Source organism: Heloderma suspectum, chromosome 2, assembly GCF_057233095.1.
Source record: "Heloderma suspectum isolate Gila_16-S chromosome 2, 16-S_ref, whole genome shotgun sequence".
Classification (NCBI taxonomy): domain Eukaryota; kingdom Metazoa; phylum Chordata; class Lepidosauria; order Squamata; family Helodermatidae; genus Heloderma; species Heloderma suspectum.
In genome coordinates this window covers 285,274,746-285,293,628 of record NC_139459.1, presented here as the reverse complement: position 1 = coordinate 285,293,628, position 18,883 = coordinate 285,274,746, and the positions used below count along the sequence as shown (strand labels likewise).

General features: G+C 43.3%; 1 protein-coding gene across 1 annotated transcript in view; it reads left to right on the top strand.

Moving 5' to 3' along the window:
• Window positions 1–224: 224 nt before the first annotated feature.
• Window positions 225–18,883, top strand: part of DNAH1 (dynein axonemal heavy chain 1) — a 150,001-nt gene continuing 131,342 nt past the window's right edge. Inside the window, exons 1-10 of the mRNA XM_084839702.1 lie at window positions 225–434; window positions 1,354–1,426; window positions 4,977–5,151; window positions 5,475–5,631; window positions 6,230–6,362; window positions 7,936–8,097; window positions 9,339–9,591; window positions 13,558–13,715; window positions 15,541–15,752; window positions 17,823–18,121. Of these exons, the coding sequence (XP_084695828.1) occupies window positions 225–434; window positions 1,354–1,426; window positions 4,977–5,151; window positions 5,475–5,631; window positions 6,230–6,362; window positions 7,936–8,097; window positions 9,339–9,591; window positions 13,558–13,715; window positions 15,541–15,752; window positions 17,823–18,121 (1,832 nt within the window). The remainder of the gene's footprint in view (window positions 435–1,353; window positions 1,427–4,976; window positions 5,152–5,474; window positions 5,632–6,229; window positions 6,363–7,935; window positions 8,098–9,338; window positions 9,592–13,557; window positions 13,716–15,540; window positions 15,753–17,822; window positions 18,122–18,883) is intronic.

Sequence of the window (18,883 nt, the reverse complement as noted above, 5' to 3'; positions counted from 1 at the left end):
ACCGCCACCCCCCCCCACACACACACCCCAGTTTCTCATTATACAGATTAAGCACTAAACATTTCTGCATCTACATGAACCCTTTTATCCCTTCATCTGATTAACACGTCCTGAATGTTGGAGATTCTTGACAACATAGATACTAATGGTGTTTTGTTTCCTCTGCATGATGTGAAGGAGTACCTCACAGTGTCTTTCTCTGATCTGTGAGGTCAAACAGCAGGATGGATAAAGCTCAGAAGGAACTGGCAAACTCATTGGGAAGGAGTCCCTGCCCCTCTCATCCCAATAGCCAGTTCTCAGATTCTACTCCAGGCCCCAGCTCAACCTCAGCAGATACTTCCTACAGAATAGTCAATAGGAAATACCCAGCTGTGAAAGAACGGGGATTTTACTCAGATGTCCTTACACCAGGAGCCTCAGATCTTTTGGGGGTAAGTGTACAGAGAGCTTCAACTATTGGGCGGTATAGAAATGAAAATAAATGCAGACTCACTTCTCTGTTTAATGTTTGGTCTGCAAATAGGTCCTATATAAAAGACATCAACTGGCATTTGAGATAATTAATTATATATATATATATATATATATATATATATATATATATATGAGAGAGAGAGAGATGATGATGATGATGATGATGAGGTCCCATGTCATCATAGTGCAGTATTGTATTTTCTTATTCCATTTTTTGCCCAATACCTGCCTCTCCTCTCCCCCATCCCCCCAGCTGTTCTTCATATCATAGGAAGCAGATGTTATTTTTCTGGGTTTCCAACTCTCCTCTAATACATTTTAGAGCTATGAGGGAAGAATTTAGGTGATGTTCATGAAAGCAGCAATCTGTATAGTACCTTCAATATTTTTTATAAGTTTCATGGTTTTTGCCTTAATACCGGCTTCAGCTTACTGGCTTGTATAAAAGTTTCAAATACAATTTTTATAACTATTAGAACAGGGAAAGAGGGTTGTGACTCATAAAAAATGGGTAAAGATTGGTTTATAATGTAAAGGATATGAGAAAAAGTTCTACCCCATGGTTACTGAAAGCCTCTCCAGATGCATTATGATTCCTATGCCTTAACAAACACATTTTCTCTTCAGCTGCAGAGCCTAAACATTCATTTTTTGTTAATTAATGTTGAGATTCTCAGTGCATTGCATAAGCCACTGGATTTCACATTAGGTACATTTTTGGCAGTCTAGTTGTTGTCATGCAAACTCCTAAATCACCAGATAACAGTCTAATTGTAGGTTTCTTTTTTCTCCTTATATTACAAATTCTACTTTGCACAGACAGAATTCCCTGTTTCTGTAATTTCTCCTTGACACATTTCTTGTGCTTAATTTCAGGATGTGTGTGCTGGTCCCAATGTATACAAGGACTTACTGAAGCAGTCAGAGCTTGAGGAGCACACACCAAAAGGTAAAGACAGATGAAAGGGCACTCTCATCACCTTTCTCACCAAGAAATAGGGATAAGAACTTTTCAGCTACTGGAACTGAAAACTGAAAACACAGAAGAGTGTGATTGATCATTAACAGTGTGAAAAGCAGCAGAGCAGTGAGGGAGAAGAAGAGAAGAATGAACACCTGTAGATTTACAGACAAGTAGATTGTAGCACTGTCTCAGTAAAGTGGATGGTAGCAATACTGAAGGTATCGGAGGAAAAGTTAGACGCTTAACTATCAGAGGAAATAAAATTGAGAAGGCCTAGCAATTTGGCTTCTTCAAGGAGCTTGGCAATGAAAGGGCAGGGTGGAGGGTTTTGTTTTGTTTTGGGGATACAGGAGATAGTATAAATACAGTAAATTACAGTCAGGGCCAGAAATACTGGAACAAGGATAATTGTTTTGGCAGTTGGCCTCTATACACCACCACATTGAAGTTGAAAGGAAACATACCCAGATGGGAGCAAAGTCAGGACTTTCAGCTGTAATTCAAGGGGTGTGACAAAAGTGGGGCACTAACCATTCAGGAAGGACAGCCAGTGGCATACACACACGCCCATCGTTGGTGGCTCATAAGTAATGGAACAAACCAACATCATTCCAAACTTAAGGATCGCCTGTAATACCTGGATGAAAATCCTTTGCAGTCAATGACTGCCTGAAGTCTGGAACCCATGGACATGACCAAATGCTGAGTTTCCTCCCTCGAGATGCTTTGCCAGGCCTTTACTGTAGCTGCCTTCAGCTGCTGCTTGTTTGTGGGTCTTTCTGCCTTCAGTCTTGTCTTCAGTAAGTGAGAAGCATGCTCTATTGGGTTGAGATCAGGTGACTGACTTGGCCATTGAAGAACATCCCACTTCTTTGCCTTCAGGAACTCTTGGGTAGCTTCTGCTGTATGTTTTGGGTCATTATCCATCTGCAATATGAAGCGGCGTCCTATCAGTTTGGCAGCATTCAGCTGAATCTGAGCAGAAGGTATAGCCCTATACACTTCAGAATTCATCCTGCTGCTTTTCTCAGCAGTCAGGTCATCAGTAAACACCAGTGACCCAGTTCCATTGGCAGCCATACATGCCCATGCCATAACACTGCCTCCACCATGTTTGACAGATGATGTGGTATGCTTTGGATCATGAGCTGTTCCTTTCCTTCTCCATACTTTTCTCTTCCCATCATTCTGGTACAAGTTAATCTTGGTTTCATCAGTCCAAAGAATCTTATTCCCGAACTGGGCAGGCTTTTTTAGGTGTTTGCTGGCAAAGGCTAATCTGGCCTTTCTGTTCTTGAGCGTTACCAGTGGTTTGCACCTCATTGTGAAGCCTCTGTATTTACATTCATACAGCCGTCTCTTGACTGTAGGTGTTGACAATGACATGCCTACTTCCTCAAGAGCGTTCTTGACCTGGCTAGATGTTGTGAAAGGGTTCCTCTTCACCATGAGCAGAATCTGCGGTCATCCACTTCCGTTGTCTTCTGTGGTCTTCCAGGCCTTTTGCTGTTGCTGAGCCTGCCAGTTAATTCTTACTTTTTCAGGAAGTTCCAAATTGTCATGTTGGCCACTCCCAATGTTTTTGCTATCTCTCTGATGGGTCTATGTTGTTTCCTCAGCCTAATGATGGCCTCCTTCACTCGCATGGACACCCCGTTGGACCTCATGTTGGGAGTTCCAGTGAACAGCTACCAAATGCAAATGTAACACTCAGAACCACCTCCAGACCTTTTATCTGCTTGATTGGTCATGGGGTACCCAGGAAACAGGCCACACCTGGCCATGCAGCTGCTTGTCAGCCATTCGTTCCATTACTTATGAGCCACCAACGATGGGGAGGGGTGTATGCCACTGGCTGTCCTCCCTGAATGGTTAGTGTCCTACTTTTGTCAAACCCCTTGAATTACAGCTGAAAATCCTGACTTCACTCCCATCTGGGTGTGTTTCCTTTAAACTTCAATGTGGTGGTGTACAGAGGCCAACTGCCAAAACAGTTATCCTTGTTCCAATATTTCTGGCCCCGACTGTTCTTCACACCACTTTGTGTATTTTTCCATATAGCATGAGTGTTTAAAATGTGTGATGTCAAAAAGAGACGAAACATTTTGTATGGGAATGAAAAACCTAAGATAGACTCTGAACAGGATCTATGTTAGACGCTTGCATTAGCACTTAATGATAAGCCAGAATTCTGGACAATCCTGAGTTATCATTCGTGAGCAGTGATTGCTGCTGCTTGGCTCTTCCTGTCAGTAGGAGTAGCTAAAATAACCACAAACTAACCAGGAGGCACAAGCTTAGCATGACATCCAAACTGGGTCCCCTGGCTTGCTGCTCCCCGACAAGGCAAGAATTGGAAACCAACTTCAAATCTTAGTTTATTAGGGGAGTAATAAGCTAGGATTCCTGGTTCAGATGTAACACTACGTTTTTGCTTCCTCGTAGTTTCTGGTTATGTTAGCTGCCCCTGTCTGGCTGGAGGAGCCAAGTAGAAGTAATCAGGGAGTGTGCACCATCATGCCGCTCATGAACTATACTGCTCATGAATGTATTTTTATTTCATTTAATTTCATTTCTAATCTGCCTGATAACGAATGTTCTCTGGGTGGATTAGAAACAGTTAAACATGGATATTTTATCCTCACAGTAATTCTGTGAGGTATGTTAGGCTTAGAGAGACTGACTGGTCCAAGGTTATCCAGTGAGCTCCCTGGCTGAGTGGAGATTTGAAGCCAGACCTCTGTCAGGATTCCCTTTTGCCCCTGCTGTAAACTTCAGAACCCATATCAAAACACAGACAAGAGGCTTCAGTTCTCAGCTTTTACTCCACTACTTCAATGGGTCATATAGATACAAATGGTCAGTGACTCACAGTCTACAAAAGAAATGCCTTCAGGGAGTTCAAAGGAAAGCTACGAAAGTTGCCCACTGTTTGAAGAAAAGGTGGGCTACTGTCCTAACTTAAGGGGTGGGGGTGGGGGATCTCCCTCTCTCTTGTGAGGCCTCTAAGTTCGGCTGTTCATGCCGGGCCAATCAGGCAGACCGTCTAAGCTCCACCCCTGCCATCTCTCTCTTGGCTCTGCGTCTGCGTGTGGTGTCTAAGAATTCAGGCTCTCCAAGCCCTACCTCTCCCTGTTCGCTGTCTCTCACAGGGGGGTATGAAGAGAGGCCCTGTCCATCCAGCTGGGCCTTTGAAGCCTGAGGATTTTGTGTCTCTATCTCTGGACAAGCCTGGGAAATTTCCTCCTCCACCTCCTGCAATTCCTCTTCATAATCTGAGCCACTGAGTCACTCCCTGTGCTCAGAGGCAACCCTGACAATCTCCCCAGTCCTACTCCAGCACTCTAACCACTGTAGTAAAAAAAAAAAAAAAGTTAAATGGCACTAATGTGACATCTGAGGAGGCAACTTTTTTCATCATGCATTTAATTTTCTATATATCTGTATCAAATGTTTTCTCTGCTACAGGAAGGGATGGATTATAATAAAAAAAAATTAAAAATGATTGATTTTTCTTAATTTTGTTTCTTTCCAGTAACAACATTTAATACTCCTGAGAATATTGGGCTTATCTTGGATAACCAACAAATTGGAGCAACTACAGAAATTATCAAGGAGTCAGATTTCCCACTGCAAGCATACAAGCCCAAAGTACAAATTCCCTTTGAGGTGCTCCCAGGGCAATGCCCTCGCAAGATTGCAATTGAGAGGTAATTACAATTGGGAAAGAGGATATAAAGGGCTTATTTGCAACATGGGCAAGTAAAATTTAGGCTTTATATTTGGCTGTGGAGCTATTGAACTTCCATGTAAATTCAAGCCCAATCTTATGGACAGTTAGGTACACCTAGAGGTCTTACTTCTGGATCCCATTATAATTCCATTACCTTTTCTGTGTTCTAGATAGTGTCCTGCTGTTGATACATTGTACTACTCATTTTAGTACATTTGATATTCACTGAAACAGATAAAAACAGCTGAATCAAGCAGGAATCATATAAACATGAACCATTTAATATTATTGTTTAACTAGGAGGAGACGATTATATCTCAGCCTTGATATCACTCAACTTTTAGAAGACGCAGGGATAGATTCCAATGAGTTGATGCCAAGACACCTAGACCCTGACAATATGCCAACAATTGAGCAGAAGAAAGACCCCCTTTTCCCCCTTTATCTCCCATTACAGGTAAGAGATGGGATTCAGTGGTGTCTGTCCTTTACTTCAGGAGTTCCCAAGCCTTTAACACAACTGACCCATCAATTGCATTTGTTAGCAAGACGGTGACTTTCCATCAAATATTCTACATATATGCATGGATATCAAATTACCATCTAGAAATTGCTGCTATATATTATGTGTAGCATTGGAGAAACATTAAAAATACCCAGGACATTGAGGATGGGGACTGAGGAGTGGAGATGGTAGTAGGAAAGGTGCTTAACAGAAGCTAGATATGTTTGGAGAGGAAGAGATTTATGTTTGGGAGAAGGTTTTGATTCAACAAAATGTACAACAATTTACAGAATACATCCTACAAGCTGCTGAGCAAGATCCAAAAAGCTAAGAGTAGCTTTTCCACACACACACACCTCCTACCTTCATGCCCCTCCCTCCAAACCATTATAGAAGGTTGGTGGACCTTCCAGAGTAGCTTCTGATGTGCACAAGGAGAAAATGGAAGCATCCTGGTGCATGTGGAGAAGCAGATATGCAAAGGGGTCGGTAGATTCCAGCCCAATTATTGCTTTGGTGAAGGATGATTTCTCACTTCTTGCTTGCTTAGATTTTTGATGATGAAGAGTATGATTGTAGGACTCCAGAAGAATGGCTCTTGTTGGGGGTGGAGCCTGAATCTCAAGACCGGAAACCAATTCCAGGAAAAGCACTCCTGCCTACAGATGATGTACTGGGGCATGGTAAAGTATAGATGACGTGAAACTGAATTACTGTCATTTAATGCTGTGCTGGGGAACGCTACTGTGCCATGCAAGAACTACTAGCATGGAGGGAGAAAGTAACCAATCATGGAGGAGGTTGCATTAGTGTTTCTTATTTTATTTCTTTATTATGCATTTATTTCTAAAAGGTATTAGTCATCCAATAGCTAATAGCTCTCATGGTGACATATAACACAAAAACACAAATAAAATCCACATAAGTCAAATCAAAACAACATAATAAATACATTAAAACAGCATTTAAAAGCAACAGAGACTAAAAGAAGCACCACAAGAAAATCTAAAAATACTGTAGAGCTAAAATTACCAAAAAACATAATATAGGAGCAGAAATACAGGACAGTTAAAAGGCCTGAAAGAGAAGAAAAGGTCTTTGCCTGGCAGCAAAAAGGTGACGAAGCAGGCACCTTGTGGACCTCCCTGGGGAGGGTATTCCTTAATGGAGAGGGGCACTGTTGAAAAGGCCTGCTCCCAAGCAGCACTTCTGATGATGATCTCAGGGCTTGGGAAACAATATATGAGAAGAGTCACTTCTACAGGTACTGTGGCCCCAAGCTGTGAAGGGCTTTATAGGGTAACCCCAGCAGTTTGAATTGGGCCCAGAAATGAACTGGGAGCCAGTGAGGATGGCATAATAGGCTGGCATAATATGATCATAATTCCCAGTTCCGGGCAGTACCCTAGCTGGCACTGGTTCTTAAAAGCTGGGAGAACAGAAATGTTCTTGCTTGGCCCCTAAATGATAGTAGCAAGGGCAGCAGGTGGGCCTCCCTGCTGAGGGCATTCCAGAGGCAAGGAGCCACCACTAGAAAGTCTTCACTCACTGTGTGTCAGATGGTGGGGGCACCCAGAGAAAGTCCTGAGATGACACTCTCGGTGTGCGGACAGATTGATGCAAGAGAAGATGGCCCAACAGGTAATTGGGTCCTAAACTTTTAAATTATTGTTTTTTTGTTTTGTTTTTGTTTCAGTTGTCATTTAAATTTGTCTGATTTCAGCTGAAGTTCATAGGAAGTCAGGCTGTGACACTAAAGGTTCTGAACTAGCATAAGCTTTCATATCTGTGGGACTAAACCAGCACAGTTCTTTGAACATCCCAGTGGTGTTTATGCATTTCATTAACTATCATACAAACTGTAATTTTTAGAAATATTCTCTGATTTTTAATGACTCTGTTTCTGGGTATACAACATGACATTCCTGTGAGCTAATTTTTCAAAAAGTGCTGAGCTTTCTGTTATTCTTCCACGATCTAATACAACAAGTTCTCACCAGTTCTGAAAATGAAGCTCTGTAGTTGTACGCTTCTGTTAGAAATGTTGTCTTTCAGCATTTCTGCATGATGACTTCTTCCTAAGATATAAATATATTGGGATACCATTGAAACTTAAAGGAGAGAGAAAATCTGGAGCTCAGAACAAAAAGGAGGATCATTAGGGTTGTATGCCAGTGAAGGGGACATACTGTAGTTTTGTCTAGATCATAAGGCAATTGTGAAAATGTAAAACCCTGTCTGTTGTTCATATCTCAGAGGATCCCAAAAGCCAGAAACTGATCTATAAGTGGATAAGTGTTGGTGTCTTGGATTATGATGAGGAGACGAAACTCTACTTGGTACATAAGACAAACCCGATGGGCCTAGTCCGGGACGAAAGCGGGAAATGTATACTCAATGGAGGAATGACTGAGGAAGGTGGGCATTCACTCAGTTATTTTTGGATTGCAGGAATAAGGTTAAAATCAAGAGCAATTCCTATACCCAGTTAGCTGCCTTTGATTCAGGAAGTCCTGCATTGTGATGAATCTCCTGCTGTTTAATAAGAAACAGTTGAATATTTTTCTTTCTTTCTGCTGATGGTGTTTTAAGGGGCTATTAAGATTATTTCTAAAACAGCCTCCACCCTCAAACATACCATGTGATTGATTTCCAGCCTCATCATGCACACATTTCCTCTTAAGTCCCACAAAGTTCAGTAGGGCTTACTCTTGGAAGGGCCTAAATAAATGAAACAGCAGGAGATCTGTGATCAGATTCCCCACTTAAACAAAATTAATAGTTGCCATAGTGGAGGGGAGGATAATTGGGTAAGCAGATTGGTGCCTTGACACTGAGGGAAGAGTATATGATATTTTCCCCCTACTGTTTTCCTGATTTAATTGCATCTCCCACCACCAACAAAGCTGCTATTTGCTCTACAGGTACCATTTGATAACCACATGTTTTCCACCATGAGACAAACAGCAGCTGGTGAGGAACAATTTAAAGTAGGAAAATAGTGCAGGAGGAGAGGGTTAACACACCCACAGCTGCTTTTAACTTTAAAAACAATTGCAGGAGCTTAGATCACAGATCTCCTGCTGTCACATCTAGTTAAACACATTGACATTTCTGTTCAGTAATCCTCTCCATTTTGATTCTCTCATTCATCGTTCTTTTTGCAGCCACTAGACTTTCACCTTGATGCTTTTATGGTTGTAGACATACTGTGTGCGTTCGGATGATTGCAGCAGGAGAAGAAGCCATCATGGCTGCCCCCCTGCCCCTGTGCTTGCTGCGTGTGTGACCACCATTTGCATTTTCCCCACACTGTGGCGTGGGTTGGCGTATCATCCAAACCCAGCGCGTGGTGATGGGGGCTTTGTACTCACCCTAAACCTCTACTGCATGTCATACGTTGTAGAGTTGGTATGAAGGTTTCACTGCCCCACCACGCGCCAGGTTAGGAAAATGAAAGATTCTGAACTAGCATATGCTTTGCAGAGAATAATGCAAATGATGGTTGCAGGGGTGGGGGGAGCAGCCACGATGGTTTCTTCCCCCACTACGATCTTCCGAACCCAGTCAACAACTATTTTGACCACCTGAGTTTTCTTTCTTCTGTTATCTCTTCATATGGCCCCAGTGTGCTTCATTCTTTTCTGATCTCTGCTCAGGGAGAGCGCCACTGATGCCTTGCCAATATTGGGTGCCCCGTGTCCGTTTGCTTTTTCTTGCTGAGGATCCCCGTGTTTTTGCTGAGCGAGTGATTTCTGCCAATAACTTGAGGAAGAAAACGCAGGCACTGTTGTTGTATAATATGTATGTGGACTGTATGCCTGTGGATGGATTACAAAGCATTGAAGAGAAGAGTCTGCAACAGATGAAGCAGATGGCAATGGACACTTCACGTCTGAGGAAAGGGAGTTAGTAAGTATTGCAGCAGTCCTTCATAGGTAGTTAAATTAGTTCATTGAAACACTCAGTCATGGCTGTTTGGGTTTTAAATGTTACTTATAACAAAGGAGGCACACCTGTTTGGGTGACAGCAGGACAACTTTCCTCCCTCCCATTTCTTCTCATCTCCCTTTCTGTTCCTTCTTTCTACTTCCTCACCCTCCTTCTTCTGCACACCCTAGGAAATGGGGTCTTTGGGGGAAACAGAAGAATTTCAGGAGCAAGCTAGTAAACACAAACAGGGGAAGAAATTACTTTCAGGCAATACAGGTACAGTCACATTTGGCAATAATGTGGTCTGGTGTGGTACCATCCAGTAAAACAACCTTAGATGAGACACACACTTTTAGTATTTGAAAACTTTAAGGAGCACTGATATGATATTGAAGTTAGCAAATTGCAAACGGGTTGGTGAATTTTAGGTGGTGTTCAAGAACTCTTTTTTAGGGGTGGCTGTTTCACTGAGAGTTGGTTTCTGACTAGGTGCTGTTTTATTTGCTACTGCTAATACATATTCAAAATTTTGATCAGGCATAGTGTGTAATTGAATGGGAGTGAAGGAGATCTCTGAACGAGAAGTGAGGTGAGCATGAGAAACGATCGTCTATAGATACCGTGGCATGGAAAATTTGAGATGCTGTGAGCTTGATGAATCATCAGTCAGTGGTGTCATAGATATACCACTCCATCTCACTGGACTGTAACAGCTTTTACCACATTAAGATACAGAGGTGTGAAATGCAATACAGTTAATTATTGAACAAGGCTAGAGATTATCTGTGAATAGCTGTATGGCCAGAGAAAAATATTCTGGTGCTAGAAGTGAGAGACAATAATGTGGTAAGATAATAATAGCTGGGGATCTGGGTCTGCAAAAATATCTCCATCGGGCATTTTATACTTTCAGAAAATATTTGCAGGAGGTGGTTGACAAGTGCCCATCCCAATGACACTCCCCTTCCCCCTGGCCAAATTACTTAGCATTCAAGTGTAAGATTCTTCTTCCCTACTTCATGCTACTGTCAACTATTTTCCTTCTGCATTTCTCCTTGTAATCCTTGAGCTTATATTATACCCCATTGGCTTTGTTCTGTGTGCAGTAATAATGGCATTTATCCAGCTGTAATGGTAGGCAACTAGTTATGCAGCTTGGAACCCCAGCTGGGGATGCGCATCCACATTCAGTCATAGCACACATCATCCAGCCCCTTCAGTGGGGCCTAGAGGAGTATCACAATGCAGATGAGGATGCTCTTCCAGATGTGCATCAGCATCTGCTACCAACAGGAAAAAATGCTTTTGTATGATAGTGTCAATCTCCCTTTCTGGATTAGGGCACTTGCTTTAGCTATGATTGTGTCCTGTCCTTTTACCTTTCTAAAAGGTGGAAATGGGGCAGTTATAACCAGCCAAACAATTACAGTGCAAATGGGGCAGTTATAACCAGCCAAACAATTACAGTGGGTCAGGAGGGAAGGGGTAAGAAAAAAGAGTAGAAATATTGTTTTAATTGTCTCCCCTCAGTCAGTAGTAATACAGACTAGGTGTCACTCAACCACGCTATCAGCCACGCTATCCCTTGATCTTTCAGCTTCACAGGCTGTCCCATTCCAGGTCCACTATGAAGCTGTCTTAATGTGCTGCAGACACTTTTAATGAAGAAGCAACGCATGTGAGCACAGGAGATCATAGGTGTATGAGCGATGCAGATGTATCATTTGGAGGTGTCAAGAATGGGTTAATAATATTGGGAGCCATGAGGGCCACTGGGGTAGTCACATATGAAACAGCCACCTGGAGGTTGATTGTTTTTTAGGGATGTTAGAGAATTCTGCCACGGACTCCAGTGAGGCTGGATTCTTTAGAATCCGTCCCCTCGGAGTCCGTGGCGGAACGGAGCAATCCCCACCACCACCACCACGCGAAACTTCCCTGGGATGGATCTTACCTTATATCGGCCATCCAATCCATCCGCTGCCCCTGGTCTGCGGCTGCGAATGGCTGCCCTTGGTTTGCGGCCACCATTTCCCTCCCTACTTTAGCCGTGATAGGCTACATAAGTATTTACATAGCCTATCATGGCAAAGAGCAGGGACGCAAATAGATATGTTTCAGAGGCTAATTAACGGGCTGTTGAATGGGTTGGGGGCTTTCACCTGCACATAACTGGATGATGTGGCCATTTTCAGCCAGACCTGGGAATCCCATTTGGAACATGTCCGCCAAATGTTTGGGCATATTCAAGAGGCTGGACTGAATGTGAAGGCCTCAAAATGCCAGTTTGGCCTGGGAGAAGTCACCTACTTAGGCCATCAGGTGGGAGGGGGCACTATTAAACTCCTTGATGCTAAAATCACCTCTGTTCAGAATTGGCTGGTGCCTAAGACCAAGAAGCAAGTCCAGGCCTTTTTGGGTCTGGCTGGATACTATCGGCGATTTGTGCCTCATTTCAGTGACCTGGCTGCCCCCCTGACCAATCTGTGTAAGAAAAAACAACCTGTACAAGTGAACTGGACCACACTGTGTCAACAGGCTTTTGATCAGCTGAATGCCAAATTAGTGCACTACCCAATTTTGCAGGCCCCTGATTTTGAGGCCCTCTTTGTCCTCCAGTCGGACACCTCTGAGGCAGGGATGGGGGCAGTCCTTCTACAAGAAAGGCCAGATCAAGAACTCCACCCAGTAGCCTAGTTGAGTAAAAAACTTTTGCCACAAGAATGAAGCCTGGCTACTGTGGAGAAGGAGTGTCTGGCCATCATGTGGGCCTTAGGCAAGCTCCGCCCTTATTTGTGGGGCTGAAAGTTTCAGCTACAAACTGACCATTCCCCCCTGTGCTGGTTGGATCAAGTGAAGGGGTCAAACCAGAAGCTATTGTGATGGAGTTTAGCCCTGCAGGACTATGATTTTGTTCCAGGGCACATCCAGGGCAAGAAGAACATTTTGGCTGACAGCCTCTCCCATGTTCATGATTTCAGTCAAGGGAGTGAGGGGGACTTCCAGTCAGCAAGTCTAGGCCATGTTGGGCTCAGTTGGAGAAGCCTGTGAGAGGGTTTTCAGATTTGGTTCTACTTTCTTTTCTGTAAAATGTGTTTTATTTAGAGTTTTAGGTAAGGGGGTGGAAGATAGAGAATTGGGAAATTGTCCCCCGAGTTCTCATCTTTTAAAGGGGGGGGACAATTTCCCAATTCTCAATAATGGGTTAATAATAGTGGGAGCTATAAGGGCCACTGGGGTAGTCATGTAGGAAGCAGCCACCTGGAGGTTGGTTGTTTTTAGTGGTTCTCAGCCTTGCAGCTCAGGGCCACGGTTTGCTCCGTCTAACTGGGAAAATGATAACAGCCATCCATGCCTGGTGGGAAGAGGCAACCTCTTTGGAGGGTGGAGTGCGGTGTCCTGGGACCGGGTTTGGATTGGGTGCTTCAAATCTGCCTGGAGTTGCTAGGGCTGGGTAATAAAAGAAGGGCTAAGGAAGGGGAGGGCATCTCTTCTTGGCCCTGACAGTACTAGGGTGTGCTGCTGGTCGATGGCTATCCTGGGAGGCCCATGCTTTGGTATGTATAGGATAGACTAGCTAGCTTTATCGTTTTGCTCTTGGGAGTGTGTGCCTTGGTGTTTGGCATTTCTGGTTTTGCTTAGAGTTTTGTACCTTGCTTGTAATTCCCTGTACAACCTACTACCTCTCCCTATTCTTTCCTCTTTGTTCCTTTCCCCTAATAAACTTTTATCCAACTTTCAGTTGGTGTGGTGTGTCCTGAATAACTTCAGTACTAAATACAGTGCCTGTTGGCCTGGAAGGGAGCTACTGGGTTAACTTCGGGAGAACTTGTGGCCAAGTTGGGCCTAGTCTACCTTGCAGGGTTGTTGGGGGTGAAACCAGCAATTCTTCACAGGAGGGGTCATTGTTCATTCAGTTAATTAGTTTTTTTTAATTATGCTTAGTGTTTTAGATCGGCTGCACCTCCTGGGGAAGGAAGTGTCCCTAGACTATGAGCGTACCATGAACAAGATTAACTTTGACAGAATTGTCACTTCCAAGCCTCAGACATTCTCTTACGTCACTCTGCCTGAGAAAGAGGAGGAGAAGGTGCCAGAGAAGGGTAGGTGGCACAGTAGGGGAGAAAACAGGTGTTTTCCAGGGTATAAAACCTAGCAAAATGGCTTTCTTTGTTGTGATTAATTTTAGCCTATGATTGATACGAGGGAGAGGGTATAAGAAGAGATGATCAGTGTCACAAATTTGTATCTTTTGAAGATAACTAACAAATAGGCAGTCTGGGTTGAATCCTGTTCTTGAATACACTGGAACAGCCACTTCCTTCATCTTCTATGATAAATGTAAACATTCCCTTGGATAAAGGAAGTTGAATTGTACTCACAGGAATGACGGATGCCCAGTAAATACAAGCATGCTACTGCCATGGAACCTTTAAGGGACAGAGCTAGGCTGCCAGAGGGTTAAGGCAATGCCATGCATGATGGATGCCACTACTTTTCTTTACCCCTTTCTGGGGCAAGTAACACTGATCAGTAAGCAAGACTTCTTGTGTTCTCCAACTCTTTGCGGGTGCACAATTAAGTATTGGGTAGGGTACTCAGCATGCTGAGAGTTTAGTTGTTTTGAAAAAGCATGCATTTCACTCTTATGACTGCAAAGCTAGATTTGAAAGGTTGTTGGCAATCCTTAGTGGATGTCAGAGAGGGGCATAATTAGGATTTCCAGTGGTCAGGAGAAAGTGCTTCAGTGCTCAGCCATAGCTCCTTGACCATTTCCATGTAAAATAAGCAAGCTTGAGAAACATGCAGATTTGTTTGATTTTCATAATATATTCAAGCCTCCAAATTCAGCTTATCTTGGCACAGAATGTTGGTTACCTTGATTGCACGTGGAAATGACAGCAGGCCTGGTCTGAAGAAATGCAGATTGGGTGCTAGATTTGGCCCCTGTATGCCTGGAGGCTTCTTGCTCAAGGAACTGCTCGGGGATCACTTTTGAGGGATGGAGGAAAAGAGATAGTCACTGCTTTAAACAGCAGGGTGGGAAGCTACACGAGGGTGGTGTGATGAGGTGGAGAAGCAATGATGGTGTGGTCTCTGCTTTAAAGGAAACAAGCTAAAAACAGAAGAAGCTCTAAGGGGAGACCTACATTGGACCCTTTGAAGTGTTCTAATGGGCGAATTATTGCTGCAGGTGACACAAGTGCCTAACCTACTTAAGGGACAGTTGCTCTACAATTAACAAGTAGATAACTAAGACTGTATTCTTTCAGCAGTTATGGTTATTACATATAGACCTGGTTTGCATGTAACGATAACCCATGGTTTAAACAACCCATGGGTTGTCATGCACAAGCGGGAGAGAGCAAATGTGTTGCCGCCCACACGCCTGCCACTTCCACTTTCACTCAACAACCTATGATTGGCTTGTTCGTAAGGTGTTGAGCATGAAGTGTGTCCCTGGACCGATGGGTTGTTTAGGGACTAAATAACCCATAAGTTAACCCATGATTTGTTGTTGGGTTAACTGCTGGATTGTTTAGCCTCTAAACAACCCATTGGTCCGGGTTCGCACATCACGCTCAGCAACCTATGAACAAGCCCATCATAAGTTGTTGATTAACCAGCTTTTATTCTGGTTGTACTGTTATATTGTGGTTTTAAGCTTTCATATTTTATATTGTTTTATGCTGCACTCTGTGGTTTTAATTTTTGTGAGCCACCCAGAGAGCTTTGGCTGTTGGGCAGTATAGGAAGGAAGGAAGTAGCTGGCACACTGCAGGCAGCATGCTTGCTCTCTCCCATTCATCCCCAACAGTCTATGGTTTGTTTAACTTTGGGCTGTTACGTGTGGACTGCCCCATCCTTAACACAAACTGCTGTGAGACCACTCTTACTACTTCAGTAACATCTCTTCTTTTGTCACAGGTCTCATTGATATCCCAGAATACCCGTTCAATGAGCAAAGGGAAGCTTTTAGCTTTGTCTCCCTCCTGACACGACCAGAAGTCATCATGGCTTTGTGCCAGGTGCGGGATGAATGCAATAAAACTGCAGCTATGTCACTCTTCCATTCAACCCTGACCAAGTATGGCCGACTAGAGGAATTTGAACAGATCCAGACACAGACCTTTTCCCAGGTATAATGGTGGGGAGAGATTGTTTGCAGAGATGGGGCTACGCAAAGTGTAAGTGCCTATAACCAGTGTGGATGAGAGAGAACCAGTGTGATGCAGAGGATAGAGTGTCAGAATAGGCTAGAGGAGTCCTGGGTTCATAGCCATGAAGCTCATGGGGTGGTGACCTTGGTTCAGTTACTCTCTGTCAGACTAACCTACCTCACAAGAGTACTGTAAAGAAAGCATTGGTGTGGAAGGAGAGTGGACAGCCATGTACGCTGTCCTGAGCTCCACGAAGGACAGTGGGATAAAAATCAAATCATATATACTAATAGTTAACTCAGTTCTCCTAGTGCTGGTAATTATGTAGCCAAAATGGCACCATCCATGCACAAGAAGGGGAGGTATCAGCATCCTTGAGGGAATTCCATGGTTGGCAGAAGTACAAAATGCTTTAGGAAAACACCAACATAGCCCATTGAGGTCTGAGCATGCTCGGTGTCCATGGAATTTTGGCTGACTGTTGCAGTGGGAACAGAAAACCATGGGAGGAGGGAATGGAATGGAGTATCCTGGAAGAGGGCATGGTTAGCTGCTTGGAACACTGACCGTAAGCGTTCCACACTGCAATATTTTGATACAAGTCCCACATACAAATAAATCAGTAACCATCGACCAAACGGCTAGCAGTTTTAAATTAAAACTTGTGATTGAGTATCATTGTTTGCAGCCTAACAACAGATGTATTGAGCCTGACCAGAGTGAGAAGAATGAGTGCAGCTCAGCAGGCAGAAAATGGGATATGTTTTAAATATCTCCTGAAAACACGCTTGTTCACCCAGAATTTCTCTCTGGCTTGTAATTAATTGCAATTAACCATATGCTGCTCCATCTCACTGTTCCTTTTATTGTTTTATATCGTTATTGTAGTTGAAATTGTTCCTAATAGTGTATTTTAATTGTGATTTGTATTGTTAATGTAGGCAAAATTGGTTTTAATAGTAATTTAAATGTGATTTTTAATATTTATATGTGAATTGCATAGAGGTTTTATTTAATAATAATAATAATAATAATAATAATGAGAAGCTCCTTGAGAATAAATAGGTGTCTTAAAAGGCAGTATAGCTTTCCAAACACTGTTTTCTATTTGTATTCCTGAGCTCCAGAGGTTTTACTTTCCCCCGAAGCATAACTTTGGCCAGCATCCAAAGGCCATGTGCACATCTTCTGCACGCACACCAGATTATTTGCAGAATGTTGACTTCCCAACTGTCTTTAATTTGTAATCCATATCAAATTCAAAAAGTAATTTGGAGGTCAGGGAGAAAGCCAGTTTAAAGGGAAACCATGGGAAATGTGCATGTTAATTTTCTCTGGGGATATCCTTAAAGTGGTTTTGTGTGAAATATGGGCAACGCTTCATTTCCCCCTGTTGCACCATGAAATATAGCAGCATTTGTTTATGCTTTTTCTGAAAAAATGTAGATGGTTAGTAGAAGGAAGAGTTACAGCTGTCATGTTTTAGTAAGATGAAGGTTTTTGCTTGTCTGTGTTTAAAAGTAAATGTTGCATTCCCAGTCAAAAATAAATGGTTAAATTGAAATAAAGGTATGGGGAAAGATTTCATTCTAAGTAGATTTCTATGGGAACAGTTTCTACCATTATCAAAATGTTATTGAAGTAGATAGTAGACTTCTTCCTGCTGCCTGAATGGCATTCTGTGGGCCACAACCTCATGTGATGAGTCCCTAATGGCTGCTTTTTCTAGGCAATGCAGCTTCAGGAAGAGGATTTGTAATGGAGAATTGGGGGAGGGGACATCATCCTCAGCCCTCTCCATTTTCCTGCTGTGATCCTGAGCCGCTCTCCTCTATCACATGGGATAGCAGTTGGGGGGAGTATTAGTGGAGAAGGTGGAGATAGGGGAGGGGGTTAACAACCTGCTCCCCCTGCTAGTTCTCCACTGCAAATTGCCCCCTCCTGTAGCTGCTTTCCCTAGAAGCAATAGCTATCCAGATTTTATTACATCCATTTATGTATAATGTGTTGTTTGGCACTCTAGTTGATACTCATTTTATTTTCTTCTAGATTTCAATGTTCCTCAAGGATACGTGGATCAATACTCTAAAGATTGCAGTGAGAAGCAGTCTGAGGGACATAGGCAAAGGCTGGTACAACTTATATGAGACCAAATGGGAGGTATACCAGATGTCCAAGCTTCATCAGTTGATGGAGCTGATTAAGTTTATGTTGCAGGACTCTGTACGTTACCTAATCCAAGATTCACTGGTTAACTTCACTCAGCTCTTTGTGGATGCCTGCTACAGTGTCTTGAATTGCCCTGAAGACATGGTGTGGGGAGATGACCTTGTTAACAGCCCATACAAGTAAGGAGAGAATTGAATCAACATTTCAGCTCTGAGGAAAGGGAAAAGCACATTGACCAGTGTATTCTAATTATATGACTGGAGGATTCTTTTCCCTCTGCCTGTGAAGTGATTTTTTAGGCATAGTCTGTCATAGTCTATAAGGCCTCTGACGAGGTGGTTCCTCTGTGCAAAGCACTGTCTGTCAGAACAGAGCACGCCGCACTCACCGCTCCCCCTGCAGCATGCTTTAGCTTTCCCACTGGAACGGAGCTGGTTGGCAAAGGGGTGGGATGTACTTCTGCATTTCTCATTTTCAGTGGCTATTACTGACTTCTGAAAGGCACAATCAAGACTCTCTGGATGCAGAGTGAAGCCAGGACGGCACTATTCATTGGCTTTATTAGAAGATCCTACAGTGTCTGTTAGACACTTAGGACACAGACAAAAACTCAAAAATGAAGATTGGGGATTGCAGGCAAATTAGATGGTAGAGGCTTCAAATGGATCTTGGGGACATTCCTTTGGCCCATCATGTCCCTTCAGTGACAGTGCCTCTTGAAGACTGCCCTGAATTAACACCTTGTTTAGCATCTGTTTGGCAGATGCCAACGTGGGCACCTTGTAGCTGGACAACAGATCCTAATGCCAAGGCACCGGGAGAGGAGGCTCTCCAATGCCAGCTGCCCCTTGTCATCAGTACAGCAGAGTATGGCAGTCTCTCAAGTCTTCAACCCCAGTGCACCCAGACATCCTGCAAGCAGGAGTCAGTAACATAATTAG